The sequence below is a fragment of the Phaethon aethereus genome (assembly GCF_964289735.1).
Source record: "Phaethon aethereus genome assembly, chromosome: 21".
Classification (NCBI taxonomy): domain Eukaryota; kingdom Metazoa; phylum Chordata; class Aves; order Phaethontiformes; family Phaethontidae; genus Phaethon; species Phaethon aethereus.
The window spans coordinates 3987146-4012303 of NC_138597.1; the positions used below are offsets into that span (position 1 = coordinate 3987146).

At 39.7% G+C, this 25158-nt stretch overlaps 2 protein-coding genes across 2 annotated transcripts in view; one reads left to right on the plus strand and one right to left on the minus strand.

Moving 5' to 3' along the window:
- The window catches only part of MTOR (mechanistic target of rapamycin kinase), a gene marked incomplete at its 3' end in the record, with an annotated part of 62221 nt that overhangs the window by 11244 nt on the left and 25819 nt on the right, over positions 1-25158 (plus strand). The window contains exons 19-25 of the mRNA XM_082009229.1: positions 128-270; positions 1422-1584; positions 1717-1862; positions 18433-18508; positions 20421-20560; positions 22991-23096; positions 23971-24081. Coding sequence (XP_081865355.1) covers positions 128-270; positions 1422-1584; positions 1717-1862; positions 18433-18508; positions 20421-20560; positions 22991-23096; positions 23971-24081 — 885 coding nt within the window. The remainder of the gene's footprint in view (positions 1-127; positions 271-1421; positions 1585-1716; positions 1863-18432; positions 18509-20420; positions 20561-22990; positions 23097-23970; positions 24082-25158) is intronic.
- ANGPTL7 (angiopoietin like 7) lies at positions 4023-8936 on the minus strand (the record flags this gene model as incomplete). The annotated part of the gene is made up of 5 exons (XM_082009432.1): positions 4023-4192; positions 5185-5383; positions 6256-6450; positions 6774-6874; positions 8558-8936. The coding sequence occupies 5 exons, from the start codon at positions 8934-8936 to the stop codon at positions 4023-4025; spliced, it is 1044 nt and encodes a 347-aa protein (XP_081865558.1).

The following is a 25158-nucleotide window of genomic DNA, read 5'->3' on the forward strand; positions in this document are numbered from 1 at the left end:
AGTCGAAAAGGGAGTCTCAGCAATGTGATTTGGAGCTGTAAAGAAGTAATGCTGCATGCTGATGGATTTCTTCTGCTTTTGGATAGTGCTTCATTTGGTAGTTGAATTGTCTTGCTTTGTACTGCAGGCCTGGGGAGCAGCAAGAAGAGTTTCCAAAGATGACTGGTTGGAATGGTTAAGACGACTGAGTTTGGAGCTGCTGAAAGATTCCTCCTCACCATCCTTGCGCTCATGCTGGGCCCTAGCTCAGGCATATAATCCCATGGCTCGGTAGAGTAATTCTGGGTTTTTTTTTGGATCGCTTGAAATTGCGTATGCAAGCCAGATATTATAAGGGGAAAAAAAGCTTCTTAAAAGCTCTTAGGTTCCATAAATAGAGATAGTTCCTGCTTTGGGACAAATCAAATAGCTGGCAACTTGATTTAATTTCCACCCTTCCCACTTGGCTACTTCATGATGTGCACAAAATCTTTCAGTGGAATTCTGCAGTCTAGTCTAGAAATAACATAAGGTACATAAAAGTGGAGCTGGAAAAACAGCAGAGTATAAAAGAGTTTTGAGGATCTACTGTGGGTGAATAAAAATGCCTCTGAGTTGAATAAGCCACAGTGCTCTCTTTTGCAAACAGTATGTCTGGAGAAACTTTCAGTCTCTGTAAGCAGTTGCCTGTTTATCTCTTCTTGATGATATACACTTGCCATCTCAGTGGCTATCAGTCTGACTACTGCTGCTGTTAGAAAAGTGTTCATTCCTGGTTTAATTTTGTCTTAATGAGAGTTTTATCATTTTTGAAATAGAAGGGTAAACAGCGTGATGAAAAGCCAGCAATTCCTAGGTAGGCAGAGGCTAAGCTAGCATCCCCCATGTATACTTCATGCATCTCAAACCCATCCCACAGTATTTCTCTACAGTGCTAGCAGTGACAAGGGCTGTCACTGTATCTGTTTTTCACCTTTCCTCCTTCTCAAGCTTTACCACTAATGCAAACTCCAACTATTGCAGTCCTCTAGTGAGCACAGAAAACAAAAGTGTTGTGGCATCTGTGCCCAGAGAAATGTACAATCATCTTTTTCACTACATTCCCTTGTGATCTAAGACAGACTAGACCTGGTTCTTCATAGCAGAAGAGAAGAGCATCCTTGCTGCTATGAAGAGTTTATTCTAGCCTAAAATACTCACCAGCATATGATAGTACAATATTTCTACTATGGTAGTATATCATCCTATTATATTTTTAAAATGCACGTTTCACTAAGTATTTGGTACAGAAGTTAGCTTTATAAAAACTAATCACTATTTGTTGCAGGCAGACATATAAATGCATTTTGTGTATCTCTCTTGCTGAATAAGAAGGCAAGTCCATTGTCAAATAGACTTTTTCTCATGAGTAATGAATCCCAACCTCTCGCTTGCCTCCTCAGAGATCTCTTCAATGCTGCTTTTGTTTCATGCTGGTCTGAATTGAATGAAGACCAGCAGGATGAGCTGATCCGAAGCATTGAATTGGCCCTGACATCTCAGGACATTGCGGAAGTCACTCAGACACTGCTGAACTTGGCAGAATTCATGGAACACAGTGACAAGGTAGAGATGCTGTTAGGCAACTCTTTTCTAATGTTGGCTGGCTAATGTCTATGGAGAGGGTGTGAAGAATTCATGCATACTTTCTTCTTTTTTTATACTCATTCTGCTTTTGATGTATGTGCTTCTATCCAGGGTCCACTGCCTTTGAGAGATGATAATGGCATTGTCCTCCTGGGGGAAAGAGCTGCAAAATGTCGAGCATATGCCAAGGCCCTTCACTACAAGGAACTGGAATTTCAGAAGGGTCCCACCCCGGCCATTCTAGAGTCTCTCATCAGGTAGGACAACAACTGATGAGATTTCTGCTCTTGCATCAGTACCCAATTTAGGATACCATTAGGGTGAAGGTAGACGATTCTTAGGATTTCAGTCTCTGTCACAAGACTTTGTTGTGGGCTTACGCAGATGTACACTCCTAGCTGCTGAGTTCTGCCCTTCTATTATGTTGTTAAAGTTATGATAGAAGCCATGGGAAGTTGTGCAGGAAAAAGTGGAGTCTTCTGATTTCCACCTCTCGCCTTTCAAATTCAATATGGGATGTTGTGGAGTGGCTGTAAGTTAGATGAGAGAGGTTTCTACACCTACATATAAATAAGCCAGAAAAGCTGAAGTTCTTAACTAAAATTTCTCATCAAATTCTGCTCATGTAGCTTAGGTAGAATATATTCTAACAAGAGTATATTGTTTTCTGAGCTTTGTCAGCAAGAAAGATATTAGCCTGAAGTACTTGCACAGGATTTGGTACTAAACTACATGTTTTAAAACATGAATCTCAGTTTCATATCACAGAAATGTTAACTCTACCATTTGAGATGGACAAATTGATCTTGGTTGAGCAAAAACTTAGCTTTGTATGCAGTGAATTTTTCATCCCTCCCAATTCCTTGGAGTTGTGCTTTCCTGTTTTTTCCCTTCTTTTATTCTTTCATCCTTTGTCCTCTCGTGTTTTTCTGAGGAAAATATAGAATTCAGTGTATCCCTTTCCTGGCCTTGGCCACCTGTGCAGCTGTTTCTTTGTGTATCAAAAAGCAAGTTAAGGAGCAAAGACTTGAAGTAAAGCAGGATTAAAAATGAAAGACAATTTATTAGCAGTGGAAAAGTTTAGAAACGTTTGAAAATCCATTTTATAGACCACAGTTAAAATAGTTCCAACTATAGTTCCACACAGTTGAACTTTACAGCATGAATAGTCAAACATATGTAAGGCAATTCCCAAGACACCTTTATCTCCCATTTCATACAAGACTGAACAATTTAAATTAGATTCATACTCTTTTTAAGGTGAATAAAAATAGATTATATTAACTATAACTATCTTTTCCAACATATTCAAACAATGGTATAGCTACAGGAGTCGTTTCTTTCTTTTTTTAACTGCTACTTTTAACGCTATGTTATGTGAGGAAGAAATATACTGACTTTTGACATAACATCTCTAGGTAACTTGTAACTGGGGTAGTCTTCAGAAGAGATTTTAATATTCCTCAATGCAGTATGCTAGCAAACATTCCCTTACGTTTGAATAATTTTTGGCGCTTAGAGATTCTCTGGTGCGTACTGGTGTTTTGCTCGTGGATGTAGTGGTTTTAAGTGTTGGAGTTGGGTTGGATGCTGTTCTCTTCTACTCTTACTGACATATAGCACACGTATGTTCTAATCTGAACATAATTTGATGGCAGCCCAGAAAGTTGCTTTCTAGTTCATCAACCTTTAGGTGATCTGTGGGTAGGAATAAGCATCACAGAGCATATGGGACAAACCCTTCTGCCAGGGTTACTATCTGCTGTGTGCAGCCCTCTATGGGGACTTATTTGAGGCAGCAGCAGGAGATGGCAGAGAAACTTCAAGAGAGGACCTGGCCAATACTTTTTAATCCAAAATCTTTGAGCTTCATTTTTAACTCTGTAGGAATGTAAGCCACTTACTATACACTAAAGAAAGGTGTATCAAGGACACTTCTGACTCATTCCTCTGATTTGAAATGAGTATGTCATTGTTGTGATTTGAGTCCCCCTTGGAAGGAGTTATTCAGCAATGCTTACTCTAGACACTGAAGGAAAGGCGACAAGAAGGCGCTCTCTTTTTCGGTTCCTGCCTCGCTGGTTAATACTATGGCAACCCACTAGTCACAATGCTAGTGAAAACACACCGCTAAGTTTTCTGAAGGTGCTGTAAGTGCATTCTGTTCTAACCTATGCTAATACAGTATTTTTCCCTTTGGAAAGAGCCTTAAGAGGAAGAAATAAGTCTGAGCCCTGATAACACTAGTGGCTGTGGCGGGTGCTTAGTGTGTCTTAGTGTTTGTGTGTGTACGTAGCCAGCATGTAACTGTTGCATGTATTAGATGAAATAAACAATTATTTGGCTGATTTTAAGGTGGCTGTTGCCCACCTTCTGTGCAGTGGCATAATGTAGCTGTACTCAAATATTGGTTTCCTCTATGGTTTGAAATCCTCTGGCCGGATCTTCATCTCAACTCTCTTCAATGAATAGGTTGATCCATGCCATCCATACCAGGTGATGCCATCCATGTTCTTGGTGTGTTCTCCTTTGCGGTAGTAAACCCCATTCAGATTGGAATCTGTGCAGCAGTTGTACCAATATCCACCTTTTTAGAAAACAAATTAATAGATTCCTGGTGAGCCATTTACTTAAAACAGGTATGTTTTTGTATTAACAATTATTGCTCTTTCTGAAGGAGAGGGACCAGAATGCAGCATTTAATCCCTGGAGCCTATGGCCTTAATAGCTAGGATTGCAGGTAAATTCAAAACTTAACATAGATACTAAATACATAAAGGCTTTACAGTTCCATAGTCAAATTAGTCCAGTAGCTTTTCATTTAGTTGCTCATTCCTCTTAGAATATTTCCTTGACATGTTTCTGACTCTGAGAGTTAGCATAGGAAGTGAATTTGGGTTCTTAGCTTAGGCATCTTAAGGTGTTTAAAAGGTTTCTGGACTCTGCAAGTAAGCTGCACTCTTTAATATCAACAATTTTATTTGCATGTCGCTTGGGGGCACAATGGGGAAATTAAAAATGAAGGGCAAGTCGCAGGGAAGACAATTATCTTTGTGACATACCTCATATAAAGATAATAACTTGAATGAAAAGAGTAACCTCATTAGAGGCTGTTAATAGAGTAGGAATAAAGATTAGAATTTAGGTTGAACCTTGAGGTGCATGTAGGATATTAGAATTAGAATAATTACAAGTCCCTAATACTAGAACTTGAAACCTCATAAAAATATAAGAAAAAATAAAAACCTTATAGATATACAGGAATAACTTCCTGCATCACTGAATTGCATCAACATCTGAGGTAGCCGGGCAGATATGCATAACGGGCCGGATAACAGTATATGTAAGTGAGAGCATATACTAAATCATTTGAAGATTATTGATGTCTATAACATACAGTCTGGCTCTTTGCAAATCAGCTTCAACTGCCAGATTTCCCATATAACTGATGAGCGTGTATTCCAGAATTCGTTACCTCTCCCTTGATTTGCCATCCAGATACTAGTTACTAGTTACTTGGAAAGAGGGAGCCTTGGGTTCTCTACAAATTACTCACGCAGTTGTTTATGCATGTTTTACCTTTACGGAACTGGGCGCAGTCATCCACACACTTGTCGTTGTCCTTGTCCTTCGTGCTGAAGGCTGTGTTGTTGTGATACCTTAGGGAATCACGCCCTGTGTTGCCAGTGTAGTTCCCCACAAAAAGACGATAGCTATTGACTTCATTGCTTAGGGTGAATTGCTTATATTGCGCATAGCGTATGTTACCTTCCCAATCCTGCCACAGAACAATGAAGAAATAGGTCACATTAGAATAGTTATGAAAAGACTCAACCATCTATGGCTATATACAGTGCATGTTGTGTATGTTTTCTCAGTGCTAGATTTTTTTCATGAGTTTTTTTTTTGTCTCGGGCTGCAGAAACATACCTGTTAAGGCAAAGAAACTTTCGAAAGAAAAGCGTCATATTTCCAAGTCTTATTTGCACTGGTATTAAACAATATGTATGGAAACCTGGTGCGCCGGTCATGCATTCAACATTCTTGTCTCCTAGTGTGCTACCTCAAGTAATTTTTTTTTTCTCCCTCTCTGAAACAGTGACTTTTAAATATAAAGCCTTTCAGCTTACTTTTTGTTAATACATATCCCATCCCTCAAAGCTATTGTACCAGCTATAAACTAGTGTAAGTCAAACCCAAGCCTTTAGTAGACTGTGGAAATTGTTTTGTGGTAATACAATGAGAACTCTTGTACACGGGCTGGAAGGAAGTGTTGCAAAAGGAGAAGAGTCTTTGAAACTTCACAGGGCATCTCTGTGAATCTTTAAGTCTGAGGTGGTCAGAAGTTTGATCTTTGTCTGCAGCAGGTTCTGCAGGATTCTCTAGAATCCCGCATGTTCCCTAAGACACAATGTGTATGCAGACAGAAGGCTGTCCTACTGACTTTGCATGGTGAGCATAATTCGGTCTTGTCCTTGAATGTATCGCTAGGTCTAGCCTACCTCCTTCTCCTGTAATTAAAGCATGCAAATTCTTTGGGCCTTTTATAGAGATAGGAGACTCTATCTGCTTCTAGAGTCACTTCGTACAAAAAGCCTTCTGCTGCTGAAATTAAGAACTTATATTAATATAATTAATTTAATTAATTACCTCCAACTCCACTCGCAGAACAGTGGGGCGTCTTGAAAGGCGGTAGATATTTTCATTTCCCAGCCAAAAATCTCCCCGAATATTGCCAAATCCTTCCCTGTATTGTTTCCAGTCCCTGTTGAAAGATGTCAAACCAACTTTACGTCTTTGGATGATAGTCCAGCCACCTCCATCTGTCTCCATGTCACAGAACACCTAGAACAAGAAAAAAGGCAGTGTTTACTTGTCAGTAACCTTAGGAAGGTTCAGTTCTCTTAACACAAGACCTGACATCATTTCCAGATTTCACAACTTGAAGAAATTCCTGTTTAGTTTAAGCCATGTAAAAAATTTCCTAAACAAACCCTTTTTCTGTTTTCCCTCTTAAATGTACACTCTTTCCTTCCTTGAAGTTTGCCTACATAAAGATGCTGATTCAAAGTGCATAACTCAGTATGTGCTCTTTTAATCTCTAGGTAGATAAGTATTTCTTGATTTGAAAAGACATGTAATATACATTTCGTACTTGACATCCTTACCTCCAGATCTGGACTCCCCAAAAATTCATCAGGAGGTAGTTTGTAAACACCAGAGATTCGGTAGTTCCTCTGGTAAAGTGATGAGCAGTCATAGACAGCATCTACTTGAATCAAAACCAGAAAGTAAGAATCTGAACAGCAAGAACGACCCCCTTATACCTGTGGTTTCTGTAAGGCTTAGTTTGTAGTATAGGGAGTAATTAAGTGAAGACTACTTCCCACAAGTCTAATGTTTTCCTGAAGCGGTTTAATTCTGATCAATGCATGCATTAGAAAAAGACATTGTAGTACTGAGACTGTTATGTGTGTGTTTTGTTTTTTTTTTTTTTACTTCTTCTATCCAAAGAGACATGTCTGCTTTTCCTTCACATTGCTACTCTGTGTGTCTCTGATGGAAGGTAAAAAGGTATATATTTGCTGTCCCGCGCTCCCAGTAATAAAGGCTTATCTAATAGAATGGCTAGGCCTGCTGCCAGATGCCTGTTTTGGTTGTGTGTTTGAACAGGTTAACCAAGTTTGCAGATAAGGCATATTTGCTTAGCACTTTTTGCACTACAGCCTGTGACAGAGATGGTGGCTTTTAGCTGCAGTCAATCTGTCAGTCTCTGCAAGCCTCCTTTACTCACGGTGCAGAAGCTGACTTGAAGGTGGTAAAATGCACAGATATTCTTCTGAGGAAGATAAAATAGCTGAAGCAAGGCTTTATCCATTCTGAAAGTTTTAAATTTAAAAGATGCATCTGTTTTAAATACCTTCTGAGACAGTTTATTCTGTCTGTTACTGTATTTTTTCCAAGCCTTTACTACAGCTCCAAAGAGATTTGTTATGGTATAATTTTTGTTTAAGACCTACTGTAAACAGTGATGTTGTCAAAACTAGCCAAATGGAACTTTTTGTGAGAAGAATTTAGTAAATAGATTTAGAAGTTTTTCCTTCGTATTTAAAAAAAAAAAAAAACAAAACCTTTTGGGAAACATCGTCACCCCAGACAAAAGCAGTTGCACTTTAAGGAATTTATAAGCTTGTTGTAGTGAATTTCGTTTTAAGAGAAAAGTTGACAAAAATGACACTTCCTTCTCTTCTAGAAGTGGCTTTACAGGTAGCTGACCTACAAAGTGCACCTGCATTCCATGTTTAGTACAGGCCTGTGCAATCACTGTGTGCAGTGGAATTTTCCCTCAGGGAAGACAGAATTTTGAACAATTTAACTGTATTCTGGCTAGGCTTATATCACAGTTTGCATCTTGCATCATCTACAGCCTTGAGTTTTCGAGAATTATCATTCGCATAATGAATCACTCTTTTACTCTGGTTGAGACATAGTCATAAAGATACAGTTGCAAATCTCTAGTAAAGCTTGGAGAGCATTTCTAATTGTTTTACCAACTTCTAGTCCCCTGTCAGCACTGTGAGCTTGGGATATTACTGCCAGGGCCATCCCCTGACAAAGCCAGCTCCCTTTTTTCGGATTGGTACTGTAGTGCTCAGAAAATGAAATATTAGACAGAGTTCCTCACTGTACAAATACAATACCTGTTCAGTTTTTCCACTTCTTGATAACAGACATACAGATATTAAAATAGAGCTGGACCTTTGAACTTCTGACAGATGAATTGAAACTAGTTTTCTCAGGATCACCTGCCTACAGAAGTACTTTAAGCAGAAGTATCCAGTAAGCATACTTGCTAATCACATTAGTGGGACATGCTAGCATTAAGAACTAGTCATTAGTTCATTTTGTACATGAAGAGGTGTATCTGGGAGCTTGGCGACTCCCTCCTTACCAGCTGAAGTTTGTGTGACGGTCTGAGCTGCCTGGAGTTGCATGATATCTATCTGGTTGTTCATTTCGGAGTATTTGCTCTCAGCATCAATGAGGCGGGACTCCATCTGCTTGGTGCTCCCTTCCAGCTCCATCACCTGCATGACCACGTTCACCCAGTCACCTTCTTGCTTCTTGCTCAGTTCCTGCAGCATTCTGCTTAGGTTGGCTACTTGCAACTTGAGCTCCTTAATCTCATCGCAGCAGCCTGTCGTCTTGGACTGTGCATTCCCATTGATTGTTCTCCTTTTAGGAGGCTTCTGCAGCAGTGCTGGATAGATTGCCACAGACACAGTGACAATGCAGAGCCATGCCAGCTGAGCAGTGGATCTTGCTGGCATTTTTGCTTACAGCAACAGAAAACTTCCAGCTGACTGCGAGTAGTCTGAATGCAGCTGGGGTAGGTATGAAATTTTCTGCAAGTGCTACAGCAGACTGGTACCTAGCCGTCTTCCAATGAAGTGAGTCTCTGAAGGTGGAGCCTGAAGAAGTAGCCGTATTTTCAGACCCCTCCTGTCGGAGTTTATGCACTTTGGAAGTCTGTCTCGAAGCATCTTATATACTATTTTTCTGTTTACCTCCACCCCCCTGAAGCTATGAAGAGCTTTCTGGCCCCTCCCAGTTCATCTGTTTGTATCAGGTGTTTACAGGGTGAAATTGGAACAAGTTTCAGCCAAGAAAGGTTAGGAGAGCAGGAGAGACTTCATTCAGTTCTGTCTTGAAGGGGTGTGGGAGAGGGCTAGGAAATGAGGAGAGTTTCCAGCAGTTATTGCCTTTTGGATTGTAGCCCTCTTGGTGACTAGTTCTGGCACTTCAGTAATATAAGAGCATTAGAGGTCCAGAATGTGAAAAGGCTGTCCAAACAGGATGAGTTTATAAAAGTTCAAGGAAGGTAACACCCTAGCAGGTAGCCAGCCCTAGCTGCAATAGGTCCTAATAACATATTCCCCAGAAGTTGTAGGGAGTAACTCTATATTTGCAGTATTTCTTAATTTAGAAAATATTTTAGCAAATTCATCATTTCACCATCTAATCCTCCTCTCTCTGGATGCTGGTGTCCCAGCACTATTTGTATTGTAGAATTCGGTGCTATAGGGAGATGGGATATCTCTAAAAAAAAAAAAAAACACCTGTGAGGGTGGGATGGAAAGAAGTCTGCAAAATATGTAAGTCAAAACTCATGCCTCTATTCACAGTGGGCAAGCAAAAAGACATTAATTAAGTAATGCTGAAAGAGAGTCTACTTAAAATTGACAAGGGATGGTTTTTTTGTAGGCAATGTCATCCGTGTAACTCCAGTATTACGGAGAACAGTTTATTAACAGGATTTGAAGAGAGGCAAATCTATGGGTAATTAAAATGTCCACAGTTACATAAAAGTGTAGGTTTAAGAGTAAATCTTAAATCTTTAGGCATTCTAAGTATAGGTCAAGTATCAGCTGGCTGAGGTAGTGACTTCGATCTCCTCTCATATCTTTAACAGTTCAAAAGCTGATTATAGCTGTTTGATCCTAAAGTAGAACTGCTTCAGCAGTGTTGTAGCCTTTTGCAAAAGGTCTGCAACTTTTGTTCTAGATCCTTACGGATAAGTTGTTTCTCCACAGGCCAGCCACTCTGTAATCGGCTGACATGTTGGTTCTTGCATCTTCCTGCAAAGTTTCTGGTTGTGATAACTGGCAGAGAGAAGATGCAAATGAGGGAGTAAATGGCTCATGCATCTGCTCCTGGGATATTTATATTAAATAAATGCCATTTGCATTTAAATGCCATTAAAGCTTCTTGTTGTCCACAAAACCAAAAGAAAGCTAATCTTGCTCCTTTTACAAAGAAAATGAGAACAAACCCAACTGAGACATGCTATCCCATCTAGACTTCTTTTGCTGATCCAAAGTGGCTGCAGGATTTCTGCTTAATTAGAAAAGATTAGAAAAGCCATGGTGATATGACATCCACTTTCAGAGAATTAGGAAGCACAATTTCTTGTTGGTGCAGCTTCTCTTCCTCCTTAGCTGTGTTACACTTCTTGCTAGATGCTTTGTTTCTGCCTCTGATTTGCACCGCAGCTGGCTAATAATTTTTCTGCAGAACAGTAATGAGAGGCTCCGTGGGGTGCAAAGATTTAGGAAGCACTGAAGGGGTAGAGTATGAATACAGATGTTTCATAAACCTGAATTTTCTTAGAAGAAGAAGAGGGGATCTTTTGGAGGAGGTCGGAATTAGACTTCTCCGAACAGGCAACGTAAGTGTCTTGAGTTTCATTGTGGGTGACTGCCTGTGTGCTGTACTTCAGGCAGAAACCACTCTAGTCTGTAGTATCAGCTGGTGAGGCTACTGTGTGGTATTGGTGTCATGAGATATTAGAAATATGCAAGTACAATTTGGTTAAAGTACTGATGGTACCTCCATAGCAGACCATAGGTTTCAGTCACGTTTTCGTCATGGACATTCCAGAAACCTTCCATAGCAAAATTGCTTTTTATACTTCAGACCAGAAAGTGCCACTGCACACAGATGAAAGCCTGACCTTTTTGTTCTGCCTCTAATCCTGTCTGAGCCCTCTTCCAGCTGGAGCTTCTGTCATTCCCAGGGGCAAATTCTTCTCAGGCTTCCTGTGATGAGAAACGTGTTTTTGTCGAAGTTGGAACAAAGAATAGGACAGGCCAGACTCTGGCTTCTCCGCCCCAAAAAGCCACCCTGCTAACACCCTGTTGTGTTACATAGGACTTCAATCCATTCTGCTGCTGCTCACTCACCATAACTCTTCTGTCTTGTACAGTCTGGATTTCACACACAGTTACATCATGAGGGGCAGATGTGGAAGAGGGGAGCCACTTGAAGGTCCATGCACTCCCTCTTGATACAAATTTTGGAAGGATCCAGGATTCAGTGAAACTCTGTTGCACACAGATGTTACGAAACAGTGCAGAAAGGCCTCCAAATCCCCTGTCTAAACTGGAGTATTTAACTGAAAAATGAGACAGCCAGGGTCTTATTTTGGGTTCAGCCTCTGATTTGTGTATAATAATGCAAGCCATCTTTCTTTTGCACACTTTGATTTACCTGCTTTAAAACAGAGATAATACTTCTTTGTTGTCTCACTTTGTTCTGTTTAAGGGGGTGACAACAGACATATTATGCAGGAATGGAAAAGAGCACAGATCTTCCCATCTGTCATTACTTTTGAGGAAGCATTAAGAGAGATTTGGGCAGACGGATCTCTCTTGGCAGAGACCTTAGCCTTAATGGAATTTGACTCCTTTATGAGTATTTGAAAGATGAATCTTTCCCTGTTGCAGGGAGAACTGAGTGTAGTCCCTTAGGCAGTAATAGCTACTGATGCTAGTCATTGCCAGATTAGATCATCTGTAGAAGTTGACAGTCTGTAGGAAACTGTTCCACTGTTATGGACTGGTGTACTTACAACTTGAATTCAGGATCCTGTTATACTTTGGAAAGTTGTCCAGACATAGTTTTGGACATAGCTAGGGAGAAGCTAGTTTTGTGATTACTGAGTGGATCCTAGTCCTGTTTTTTTTCTTTTCCCAGTACCAAAAGAGAAATCAAGTACCATTTGGTCTGAAATCCATCGCCCTAGTTTTCCTCCATTATATTTTGTATGTGGAAATATTCTGCTACATGGTAGCTAGAAAGATGAGATTCTAAAGTCAAGAACATGAGGCACATCCTTTTTGACTTCATTAATGATGTAGCTTTGAAGTGGTTGGGAGAATTGAGTCTAAACATGTGGGCAGTTAGTATGTACCCTATGCTTATAGTGTTGGTTGATGTTACCAAATTCAATTACATTAGTATTACTTGATTAGAAGCAGATACCTCTTGTCCCTGGAGGGCCAGATTAAGTCAGAGTTGGGTTTAAATGACTGTCTTCTCTGTTGTGGGAAGCTGTTGTGGCAGGTATATGTGAAGCTGAGACAAGAAGAAAAGCTCAGTGCCCTGTGGCTATTTATTTGGTAGCCAGTCATTGCAAAACCCTTAATATGCATCCGGAAAATGCTTAGAATCTAGCATTCCTGGTGCTTGCTGAGATGGCAAAGGCTCTCATTAGTTCTCCGCTGGCAGATCGCCGAGGTCCACACTTTGTCAAAGCTCTGTAAAATACTGCTTTCCCCTCCCAGGAAACATGAAGGTGTTCACCTTCAGCCAGAAGGCTTTGAAGATGCTCATAAGCATTCTAACATTCACTCTGCTATAGTTTTACAATAATGACTAAATCCCTAGTAAAGTCAAATAAAATTGCTGCCTGCTCTAAATAATTATTGTAAATCTCTGAAGTTACATAGGAACACGTAGAACAAGTGCGAGAGCCTGATAAGAAACAAAACACTGATACTTCCTACAATAATTTGTGATTTCTTTTTTATTTAATGTATCCTTTTTTTGCATAACCAATACACAAAGACTCTGGCTCTGTGTTTCATCTTTTTCTGCTAAATATCGTCTTTGTCAACTTTTTTTCTTCTCTGCCTTCACTGATTCTGGTTAGTAAAGAATAAGTGATACAAAACCTTTTGCAGCCTGAGCAACAGGGCTGGCTAAGAATTTTATTGTAACGGTTTTCACTGCTTTTCCTTTCAAAGATCATGGATGCTTTTATTTGATTTGTAAGCATGTATATCAAGATTGGGAATTTAGCCAATTTTAATGCCTGTGAGCAATGTGGCGCGCCCTTGCTGAAAAGCTGAAGGGGCTGCTACTCTGGCCTGTAAGTAGTCAATCTGTTTGTTGGAAACAGCTCTTTGCTGGTATTGGTTTCTCCAACTATTTGTTCCCAACATGGGTATAATTTTTTTAGTGGCATGAGGGAGATGCATTGGTTGTTAGAGTTGTTTGGGGGGCAATTGGTTGTTTTGTGAGGTTTGTTGAATCAAGGACTGAGGATGCCTGAACACGAATAAACTGGAGAATTGGGGAAACTGGCCAACAAAGCCAATTCCTTTTGCCAGGGGATTATCTGTTCCCCAAAGTATCCACAAAGTAGCAGTGCCTTTCACTTCTAATCCCAGAAGCAAGCGCTCAGCACTTCTTCAGAAGGAAAAACAAGCTTGGCTTAGTTTCGTAAAATCTGTCACACAGAAGAGCTTCTTAAACAAACTCGGGAAGACTTAAAAAAAAGAGTTTGGCTTCTTGTCTAGACTTTGCACACAAGCTGCTTTATTGAGAAAATAAGATTTCTCTACCAAGTTTTGAGATGCTTTCTGGCAATAGGAAGTGTGTGTGTTCCCTGACAGATAAGCTTGGGACCTCCTGAATAGACTCTGTTAAAAGAAAGTTTTTCATTTTTATGGGAAAATAAGAAAGGGTCATGTCTCTTACTTCTGAGTTCTTGAAAACTTAATATGTTTTGAGTGACAGAGAATATTGTTAGAGACCCTCAAAGATAATGGAAGACTGGAAAGCTCCCAGGACGATATAAAAGAGACAATTTCTAGTAAATGTTAGACCATCTATGCCTGCGGTTTGTGGAGGAGTGAAGTCCATCGTTTGGTTGCTCTTCCTGCTGAAGACAGTGAAGTTGTTTTTCATTCCCTGTTCATGTCTGGTTTCTGTTTAAAATATATAAGCAATAGGAACAATCTTAAATATTGATTATTTTTTTAGTGATTCTAGCTCAGTATGCTACATTTTAGTCCTTTGCCCATCTAAGACTTACATTTTTATTTGATGTCTCTATAATCAAACAGTAGGTTTATATAACCTTTCACTACTAATAAAATTCAAAGATTTAAGATTTTTGCCCAAGATTTTTATATCAGGGAGTTTGCCAAGGGTAGTCACTTTTTCCAATTACTATGTCATTCCATCCCTACAAAATTTTTTTCATCAGAAGGCTTGTCACATTTTAATATCCTACTCATCATGATAAAGTGCTACAAATAGTTTAGGGCTGGACAAGAAGATTGGATGTTATCCTGGCTACAGTGCAGATACTGATTAATAAATGGGGAAAAAATAATCTATAATCTTGGATTTAACTGTCTTCTCACAAAGCTTTCTGTGCCAGTCTCATTTCCTTATCCAGCTGCTCCTTACAGCTGCTGAATATTGTGTACTTGGAATATAGGAATTAATGCTTTTGTTACTGTGATGGATATCAATTTTAATTCTATGGTGCTGCATTATGTAATTATGCAGTAAGTTCAGGTGGGCCAAACTCATACAAAACTTTATTGATGGAAATCAATTTTCCAACTGATTGATTCTGGTTTTGAAGGAAAGTCTAAGGATCTTACGTTGTTTCTGCTGATCACTTTGTTCATTGCATAAAATGTGAAATCAAATGGGTATTAAACAGTGAAATTACTGCATTAGTTCAAAGTATATAAAAATCTTGTTGATATGACTGAGGCAATCTTGTTATTTCTGTGGACTCCCATTTTAATAGTCTACCTGCAAACATGAGGACAGCTCTGTCTTGAAATAGTTTCATGTGGCATTTAAAATATATGATTTTGAAATATTTTACTTGAACATGAATACTGGAAGACTCTGCCAGTCTGTACCAGGCAGCATAGCTGAATACTTAGGCCTTTCCTGAAAGACGATGTATGTAACCTATGACATACCAAATCTATACCTAAAAACTTTAAAGAAAGCAGATACGGTAGTTGTCTTCTATGGCCTGCTGCCAAGCCCTGAAGTAAAGTAGGTGGTAGTGGTGGCTTTTTTCTAGCTTCTAAACAAAAATGAACAGATTAATATGTTCTCTCCTTAGTGGATATGGTGAAAAATTGATCTTCGCCTTAATATTAAACTTCATATTGTCCTGAATTAGGAACAACTGCAAGGACACCTCCCAGTAAACAAAGACTTAAGTTACTGTCTGCTGAGTTAGCCAGCAGCATTGTTTCTGTCTTGAGAGATGTTTTCCCACCTTCTCCTTTAATCCAGAAAGATTCTGTAGTTATCTTTTTCCAGATACAAGGAGAAATCTATCCCTCTGGTTCTAATCTGGTAAACTGCCCTGATTTCCAGTAGCAACACTGTGACTAAAACCCCCTGGCACCTCTGCCTGGCTGGAATATTAGCCCTTCGGGGCCTCTTCTATGTGCCTGGATGCTTTTCTGTAGTGTTTTTCATGCTGTCTGGTCTCCAACATAGTAACTAGAAAACAGCTCTGTAGTGCTTTAAGTGTGTTACAAAATTTAAGAAAATTCTGCCTGAGTGCAGACCTCATCAGATCTGTAGGGAGAGAGGCAACACCTCAATGGTAGGAAGGTGAAAGGGTTGGGAAGCACAGAATGCCATGATTTCTAGATGTGTATTTTGAATGCGTTAACAGGACTCCATGTGGAAATGCTTTTCCAAGAGGAGTACAATCTGCAGGCCCCCTCTCAGAGAATTTGTAGGCAGAGAGTTGTGAGTCTGTTGAAAACACATTCCAGTCAGCTGTGGTAGTAGTGATTTCTGGGAACTGTCAATGTATTTCCAACAATCAGAGCACACTGAATCCAGAGGCTGAGAAAAAGCAGAAGTCTGAGGTCTTTCAAAACGAACAAAAAAATCCCAGACACCACAGGATCAGAAACTGTGTTTCCCTTAGCCTGTAAAACTGAATAGCAAAATGATGCAGTGATTACTGAGGTTTTATTACTCTGTTCAGCCATATTAATAAAACCCACTTTGATGCATGAATCTTGCTTTGGAGGGATTTTTGTACTCTTCCCGACAGTTGTACTTCTCTGTCTTAAGGTCCATTTCTGACAAAGCAGTGAATGTTGTTGCTCGCCCCTCCCCTCCATTTTGTGTATATGCTATTTTAATATGTTACATCAAAACATTAAATAATTGACAGGAGATTTACCAGTCAGTGGCTTATCCTAGTCAACAAAATTACCTATCTTTACTGACTGTGTGGGCTAGGTCAATTGTTACAAGAGAGTAATTTATGATTAATAATGAAAACATGGTATTGTATCTACTGCTGTGTATTCTTTTAAATCAAACTCTTTCTCCTTCCCCTTCCCTTCTTTCCCCTCCCTTTGCTTAAACCTAGTCACAGACAGCTTTGAAACATTTAATTCTACTTTGGACAGCCAAGAAAGTACAAAACAAAAAAAACAAAAAAAAGAGTAATTGAGTGCACCAGGGAGCATCAGCAAAAGAGCAGTGTTAATTGTTGAAGAATAAAAGATAACGGCCAATGTTGTCAGGAAGCGTTGACAAGAAAGATAAGTTGGAAGTAATTAACTGTCTGACATGCTGGAAGTGATGTGTCTGCCAATGGCTCTTTAAATCATCAGGATATGAAATGTGACAGCCATTTATCACTTATATGAGGCACTGCTGCCTAGCTTTCCCTTGGGAAGCACGGAGGTAGTATGTTCTTTGACTATCTGGCTGAAAAAAGGCATGGATGTATTTCAAGTGCTTCCATTTCTGGGTGCTTGTCATCTTGAACTGTGATTATGGTGCATTCTTAACCTGACTAAATCAGATTTGAGCTGAAGCCATTCTGCGGTCCGATTTCCAAGAGTATTTTACTTGACCTTCCCAGATATCCAGAGTGTGTCTAGGAGCTTGGTTCTTTAGCTATCAGGGAAGGAAACTTCCACAGGCAGAAGAAATACAGCACTCATTTGAAAATTTTCCCTATTTTGTCTGTTCAGAGTACTCCCTTTAATACCATAGATTTCCTTGTCTCTTACTGATCAACAGGCCTCTCATGGCGGGGAAAATATGCAATCATTCTGATGATAGCAGGCAAGAAGGGACATTTCTGAAAGCTGCCTATACAGCAGCATGTTCAAAGGCCACTGATAGTCTCTTTGCATTGCTCTCGGTTGATATGTTTTGTTTTGTTAGGTTATGCTATTTCTGTTCCAAAAGTTAACTAGTATTAATATTGGACTGTAGGGTATGTTGTAGCATGCTCAGGTGTTGTAATGTTGCTTTGAACAACTTGCACTCCTTGTTCTCCAGCACCACTAGGGAAAGAGGAGAGCAATGAGCCAAAGAGAGTTCGTAAATGAGCTTTATAAAATAGCAGGAGCTTCGTAAAAAGTTTCTTTCCTCAATAAATTGGGGGTTAGTAAAAGCGCTGATCAACAAGCACCAATGTGCAGGCAGAGCCATTTCTGACAGTAAGATCAGAAAAACGATGTGAAATAGAAATTATTTAAGAGAATAGCTGTACATCATGTTGCTGTACTGGAGAACCAGGCTCATGAGGAACCAGGCTCATGAGTAGCCTATTTGCTTGTGCTTCACAAAATTCAGCTGCCCTTGCAAAGCAAGGTGCCTCGCTGGTACAGAATGAGGACTGGTTGTGATGGCAGAGGTTTCTGACATGTTCTTGAAAACCAGCAATAGAAGAGCACCAGTGCAGAAGCATTATATGAATGTGAAAGTAGGGTTGCAAGCTTTTTGTGTGTGTTCCTGGTGACATTTGTCAACTGTTCTCATGATGTAGATTGTTTCCTGGATCATTAAAATTTCTACTCTGATTTTTAAAGGAGTTGGTGGTCTGTTTAAGAGAAAGGGGGAGCAAAAATCACTACTGTGAAACTCTTAAGTGCAACTCTCAAACTATTGCAACTCTTCTTCTCCCTATGCAGATGGCTATTTAGAATTGATATACACTCACTGTTTTGTGTAACAAGTCTTGGGCATGTGTGCAGAGATACGCATGCACCTATTGTTTTGCAAATACGTAGTCATTGTTGTCTTATGTCATGCATTTAGAAGTTTTAAACAAAAAGGAAGGTATTCCATTGGTATTTCTCAATGATAGAGCTTGGTATTATCAAACAGAAGCTCATACCAGTCCCTAATAATTGCCAACTGTATTAAATGTTTTTTCTCTTCCTACCTTTTCAGCATTAACAATAAACTGCAACAGCCAGAAGCAGCTGCTGGGGTACTGGAATATGCTATGAAGCACTTCGGGGAGCTGGTGAGTTCTGCTGGATACGTCTCTTCTTCATGTCTTATGTTTTCATGTTTTTTGTAAGGGGGGTTTTTTGTGTGTGTGTGTGGTGATGGTGGTGTGTTTTTTCAGTCAATCACACTGAGGTTCTATCCCTGCTTATAATAGTGCACTATGCATACTGAAGGTGCCTTGTTGCCTATGGGGATGTATACTAGCAAACACTTTATACAGGCAAGGTATTTGGGGAAGGCTGCAAGAACCTGATTTGGAAGAGAATTTAGCAGCTATTGTTGACACTAAATGCAGCTGTGGGCAATTAGCAATTTGAGAAAATAAGTTATTTTATTTAGAAGAAGCTGGGAAGGGAGGGAGGAAGTTCCTATTCTAAGCTTTAAATGCTTGAGGGTTTCTGGGAAACTGCATCAACACCTTCCAGGTAAGGATTTAATGTAAGTTGTGCCTCTCATCCAGGAGGCACATGAACCTGTCAGAGAGTTCACAGATAGTATTTAAAACAGCAATTTAACCAGTCCATTACAATTTTGACTGCTCACAGAAATAAAATAACCCCTTTCTGTATTTGTTCTATGTTCCTCCCTTCCTCCCAACTTGTGTTCAGGAACTAAAGCATCTATGCTGTCACACAAATTCTACTCTGTTAAAAAGACGATTTTGTAGTGATAATTCCTGCAGTGCCTTAGGGTGATTGGGAAAAGGAAGGCAGCCCTGGAAGCATAGTAGACTAGCCTCTTCCAACAGGAGCCGCTAGAAAGTGGGAACAGGTATAAGCATAAAATGATGGAATTTCTCTGGTGTAGGATTATGTGTGGATTTAACGTAGACTACAAAATAAGTCCTTTCTGGAGAAATACGGACTTCAGAACATCTTTGCAGCTTCTTCTGATTCCTTGGGTGGGTTGCGCAGAGCTCTGTGTTACCTGATTCTGACCTCACTCTTTAGCAGTAATGTAGTTCTAGCAGTAAATGTAGTTCAAAACACAGAGTTTGCCAGAATAGGCAGTGAAAAGAAATTAAGAGGAGCTGTGAGCTCTACTTTCAGGAACTTGAAATATTATGACTGAGCTGAGAAGTTAAAGGGCTGGTATATCAATGTCCTAAGTGGAAGACCTGGCATGCAGAGCCATGGTTTATACTGACCCTGCCCACAGGGCTGGGAAAAGAATCTATTCTGCAGCCTATGTCAAGACATGAGCTGCCAAGGACTGAGCAGGAGAACATTGGCAGAGATGAGTACGGAAAAAATATTAAGGCATTTTATTTCTTGAAAATTAGAAACAAAATCTAGAAACAAAGACTAAAGAAAAGTTTGTGCAGCTGATAAGAATCACTGCTTGGCTTACTTTTAATGTCTTTGTTACAAACCACAGCCTTTCCTTGTAAGGGCTATGATTAGACCCCATCATCATACTACCTGCTGTATTAAAAATTGTCCTGCCAGTAGCCAGATACAGTGTGCTCTTTGGGTTTGGGTTTGTTTGGGTTTTTTTTTTTCCACGGTTAGTCACTCCATTCCTGAACACTTTTTTAAATATAAGCATGTGCAACAATGGGAAGTGGAATATTTTATAGATTTACCCTTTTTCCTATTCCACTCACTGTTCCTCTCCAAAAAGAAAAGCACTAGTTACTGAGCTAGTATTTCAGTGGCACTGAATAGGGAGATGACGTTGGATTGATCCCTGGGGTAAACCTGAATTCATTTCTGTGCAGGTTAAGCGATACTCAGGATTCCTGTTTTGGCACTAGCTCAAGGCTTTTCTTTGTATTGTAGAAGTCCATGAAGATATTTAGAATGAAAAAAAGGGCAAACTGATGACCATAGGCACAGAATTTCTCAGAAAAAGCTGCAGTGTTTAATATAGAATGGTGAATATTAATCCCGCTATTTATTCTGACTTCTTTTTCCCTCCCTTAGGAAATTCAAGCTACCTGGTATGAAAAACTTCATGAATGGGAAGATGCTCTGGTGGCCTATGACAAGAAGATGGACACAAACAAAGATGATCCTGAGCTGATGCTAGGACGGATGCGTTGCTTGGAAGCACTTGGTGAATGGTAAGAGGGGAATGCCTGAAGGCTGAGGAAAATGGTGCCTAACCCATCTCTGGATGCTGTCATCCAGGTGAAATTTTTTTTCCTGAATTTCTATTTACTCCTGCTTACTTAATATTTTGAGTATTTCCAGCAATTTATCATTCTGTTCACTGAAGTCAGAATTGGTGGTAACATCTCTAAGCCTCTTTGGATGGATCATCTGATAAGTTAAGGTCTCTCTTAGAGAATCTGCAGTCTTATGATCAGATCAATGCCATTTGTAACAGAGAAAGAAATTAAGAGAGGGGACCTCTCAGGAAAGTTAAAAAAACTTTTACTGGGTAGCACTTGTCAAAAACAATCATAAAAGGAGCTCGTTGTGGCCCTCCTTTTTAAATTCTCATTAAAACATGAGAGATTTCTGGATTTATTCGTGGTTGGACCTATGCCTATCCAGAATGCATGGTCTTTTGCACAACTGTTAGTGAAATTGTCTGCTTCCCAATAGTCACCGTGGTGTAAGATGCCAAATAAATTACTACCATTTTACAATCCTTTTGCCCATCTTGTAGGTGGCTGAGTTTTTCATTATTACTCTTTTTTAGCATTTGTTAAGCATTGTCTTTTTGGACACTTCATGTTTCAAACCCTGTGTTAAATGTATGTAACTGATGAGAGTCAGTTTTTGTGAGAGGGGAAGCTGGCAGTGACTTACAGCTTTCTGGTTAACTAGGGGCTTCTGTTTTCCTCCCTGTTCAGTTCAATTCAAAGAAGGTAATTGGAGAAGGCATCCTGTGCACTGTAGCATGCATTTGTACCCAGGGGCATATGTGATTTGATCGAGGTTCCGCCTTTCTACTGAACTTTTCATGTCACTAGAGCTCTTTCCTGATGGGTCCTGACGTGAACCCATGGGATGGCACACAGTAGAGATTCCTCTTCACTAAAGTCATTTTACTGGTAGAGAAACAGAGCTGTTTGAGAAACCTAATTGTGACAGCATTTTTCCCTCCTGCAGGACATGTATTTGTGTGAGGTGTCCTCTCTGAACCTCCTGCTTCTTCACATATCAGTGATAAATACATTACAAAAGGATGCTTTTCTTTTCTTGGAGCTAGATATTGTGCATCTGTTGATAGTCTGTAGTGATGAGAGCAATCACAATCTCCAAGATCTGTGTGCTTGCTGTTGTGGAACTGCACTCTGTCTCTATGCAGATATTTTTTACAATTGAGAAGTGCCTTTCCAAAGTGCTGTCTGCTACCTTGCAACTGAGTATAGAGACATCATACTGAGACTGAGGATTGCATGGTCTGGCTGCTGATATTCTTCAGTAGTGTTCAACTTGACTATTTGTGTTTCTGGAGTCTGCCTGGCAGAATATGACAGTTAATCTAGAACTGATACTATGCAGCATCATTATTTCAGTACTCTATGCAGTGACATTTTGGAAGTACAGACAAAATATTCTTAGCTATTTGTTTCTTAATGTCTGTAAGAGCCATACTCCTTTATTAGCATCCATGAGGTCCTGATTTACTGCTGTTGCTAGGTTTGGCTTGGGTTTTCATCTGTTTTGGGGTTTTTGGTTTTTGTTGGGGGCGGGGGGGGCGTCCCTCCTGGGCCATTAAGCTGTCAGAATGACTATCTTGACTGTGGCAGCCCATTGGTTCTGTTTGACTAACTCATCTTCATGTTTGGGAGGGGAGAGGATGACAGTAGAGAAGGCAAGTTGGCCTCCCTCACAGTTGGCAGCTCTTCCACTGCTACAGAGTATCCAGCCTGAGAAATTCTGGAACTGCAACACCCACAGTAATTGGTTTGATTAATGGAGTATTCACAGTTTATTTCACAGAAATAATATAAAAAATCCTGATGCTTCCTCTCCACTGGAGATGAAAGATTCAGATCCCTTCTGAGATCTTGCCATGAAAAGTCTTCATACTGGGTTAGAGCAGCATTGTTTCTCTAGCCTCTGTCTTCAAACTTGATGATTATGTTTATTCAAAATGTTGATAGCAGGAGCCATGCACAAGCTATTCAGATCATATGTTCCTTGTACAGACACTTGCAAAAAATTTTAAGCATCCCTTTTTTGGTGGTGGTTTTGGTTTTATTTTTTCCTCAGGAATGTGGGGGGTTTTTTCTGTATTTGTAGACTGGAGTTGACGGTTCAGTTCATAAAGTAGGCATTTCTAACTGCTGAGGAACAAATGCACTGGATTTGTGTCTTCAAAGCATAGTGTGCCTTTAAATTATTTTCTGCTGATAGAGTATTTGTCATCAGACTAGTGTGTCTGAGTTGGCCGGAGGAGAAGAATCCTATTCTCTACTCTGTATAAAAAGAACAATGGGGCTGGCTGTCATCTTATCTGTGGAAGGTGGTTGTTTAACAAGGTGGAATTCTTAGAAGAGGCTTTTCGCTGATCAGAAATTGCGGATCCTTTTTAGGGGGCAGCTCCACCAGCAATGCTGTGAAAAGTGGACACAGGTCAATGATGAAACTCAAGCCAAGATGGCTAGGATGGCTGCTGCTGCTGCCTGGGGTCTAGGTAATGTATCCTTGTGTCGTAGTATGTGACAACCCACAATATGGAAGCACAGATAGTTTTAACTTACTTCAGAACTACAAAATATAAGAAACAGCAAAATCAAAGAACAAAATTATTTATGTTGGGATATGAAGTAAGCATCATTCAACACTGAAGCCCTTTGGAAACCTATCTTTACTATAAGGTCTCCCAGTGTGTGGTCTCAGGTATCAAAGAGACTGACTGCCTTATTCGTCTGAGCAGATAATCAGTTGCTTAACTGGTCTCTTTTACTTAGTTTTATATGAACAAAGCTCAGACTTGAAATGAGATTAATGGGATTTCTCAGATTTGTGGCAGACTCTTATTTACAAACTGGAACAATATCTTTTGAGCATTTTGATAGGTTGTGTCTGCTGAGTAAACAGTCTTTAGTGGAATAAGTCTATAAATGGTCCAAATATCAGTTATCCTGATAGCCACATATTTACTAGAGAAGCTTATAAATCACTTGCTGTTTGCCAGCCTTGCTGAGAAAAGTTAATCTTTTGCTTTGTAGGACACTAATTCATTCAAATGTTCTGGAAATGTCAGTATTCCAACTTTTTCATCATGAGGAATGCAAGAATCTTTACCATGAGGATAGCAATTTGCCTAGAAGAAAAATGCCTGTGTTTTTGCATGTCTATAATTCTTCTGTGTATGTGCAGATACAGTTTCTGTATATAACACAGACTGTCCCTGCCAAAGACAAGCTGCTGGAGAGCTGACTTAAATGTAAAAATACTACACAGCATTCAGGCCTAGTCACCAATGTCTAAGCACTGTAGCATAGTTCTGTTCTTATCTTGCAGAGAAGGCTGTTGTATTACTGAGGATATCTGTATCTCTGCAGGTCAGTGGGATAGCATGGAAGAATATACCTGCATGATCCCAAGGGACACCCATGATGGTGCTTTCTACAGGGCTGTACTGGCTCTTCATCAGGACCTTTTCTCACTGGCTCAGCAGGTAATTATCTTCCTTGTCGGCTTCCCAAAACTTAGTTTAAGATGAACTAGGCTATATTGCTGCATGGAAAGACATGCTGTTTTAAAGCAGTTGGCAATAACCTATGAATTGCCCAATAACCTTTTCTCCATTGATATATTAGACCTTGGTGATTGAGTTTATCTTGTATTTCCAGAAACACAGCATTGAATATATGTACAGATAGTAGTGGTCTAGTGCTGGAGAGTGTAAGAATGCCTTAGTCATCTTAGGCTTCTTTACTTTTATATCTGTTCTCGAGACAGACAATGCACAAGGATTATCTCAGCAGAGGTTCCATTCTACAAGGCACTGCTTCATAAAAGGCATTCATGGCAGAAGACACACATAAGATTCTTCATGGGTGTTCTGTGCACGTCTGTCTGTTGCAGTTTTTCAGTGAAGTGCTCATATATACCATGTACCAGAACTTTTGCTCTAGTTTTTCTGGTAGCAGTGATAAATCTTAAATCTTACGATTGAGATGGGAAATCAAGGCAAGGAATGAGTCTATTAAACAGAGCCATATTGGTATGCTTGTTTGTCACAGAGGAGATTTGCAGAGCGACTTTTTCCCCTCTGTAGTTGTGAAGCATGTTATTTACTTTCCAAGGAAGCTCAAGTATCATTTCTCAGAATTCTGTGCTGGCTTGCCAACTTAGATAAAGGAGTAATTCGGTCTACTCTGTCAAAACCCATACATAGATTTTTTGCATGATGTGCACAGTAAAATTAGCCAGGCATTCAAAGGGTAGAGTTTGTGATGAACCTTCAACATTTTAAACAGGAAAAACTATAGATGAGAGATTATGTAATGACTGGAACCAGAGCAGGATTCATTTCATGCTTGAAGAGCATGTCTTAGTTGGAAGAAGAGAAATGGAATTTGCTGATCTGTAAAATTCATAAAAACCTGTTGGGTTACGTAAAATAGTGAAAGCTATTTTCAATCATTGTATACGATCAAGAGACGTTTCTTGAGGCTTTTTGTAACTGACTCTCTTGCACTAAAACGTGAACTTCTCTCTTCCTCTATAAATGTTATTAATGAGGATCTCT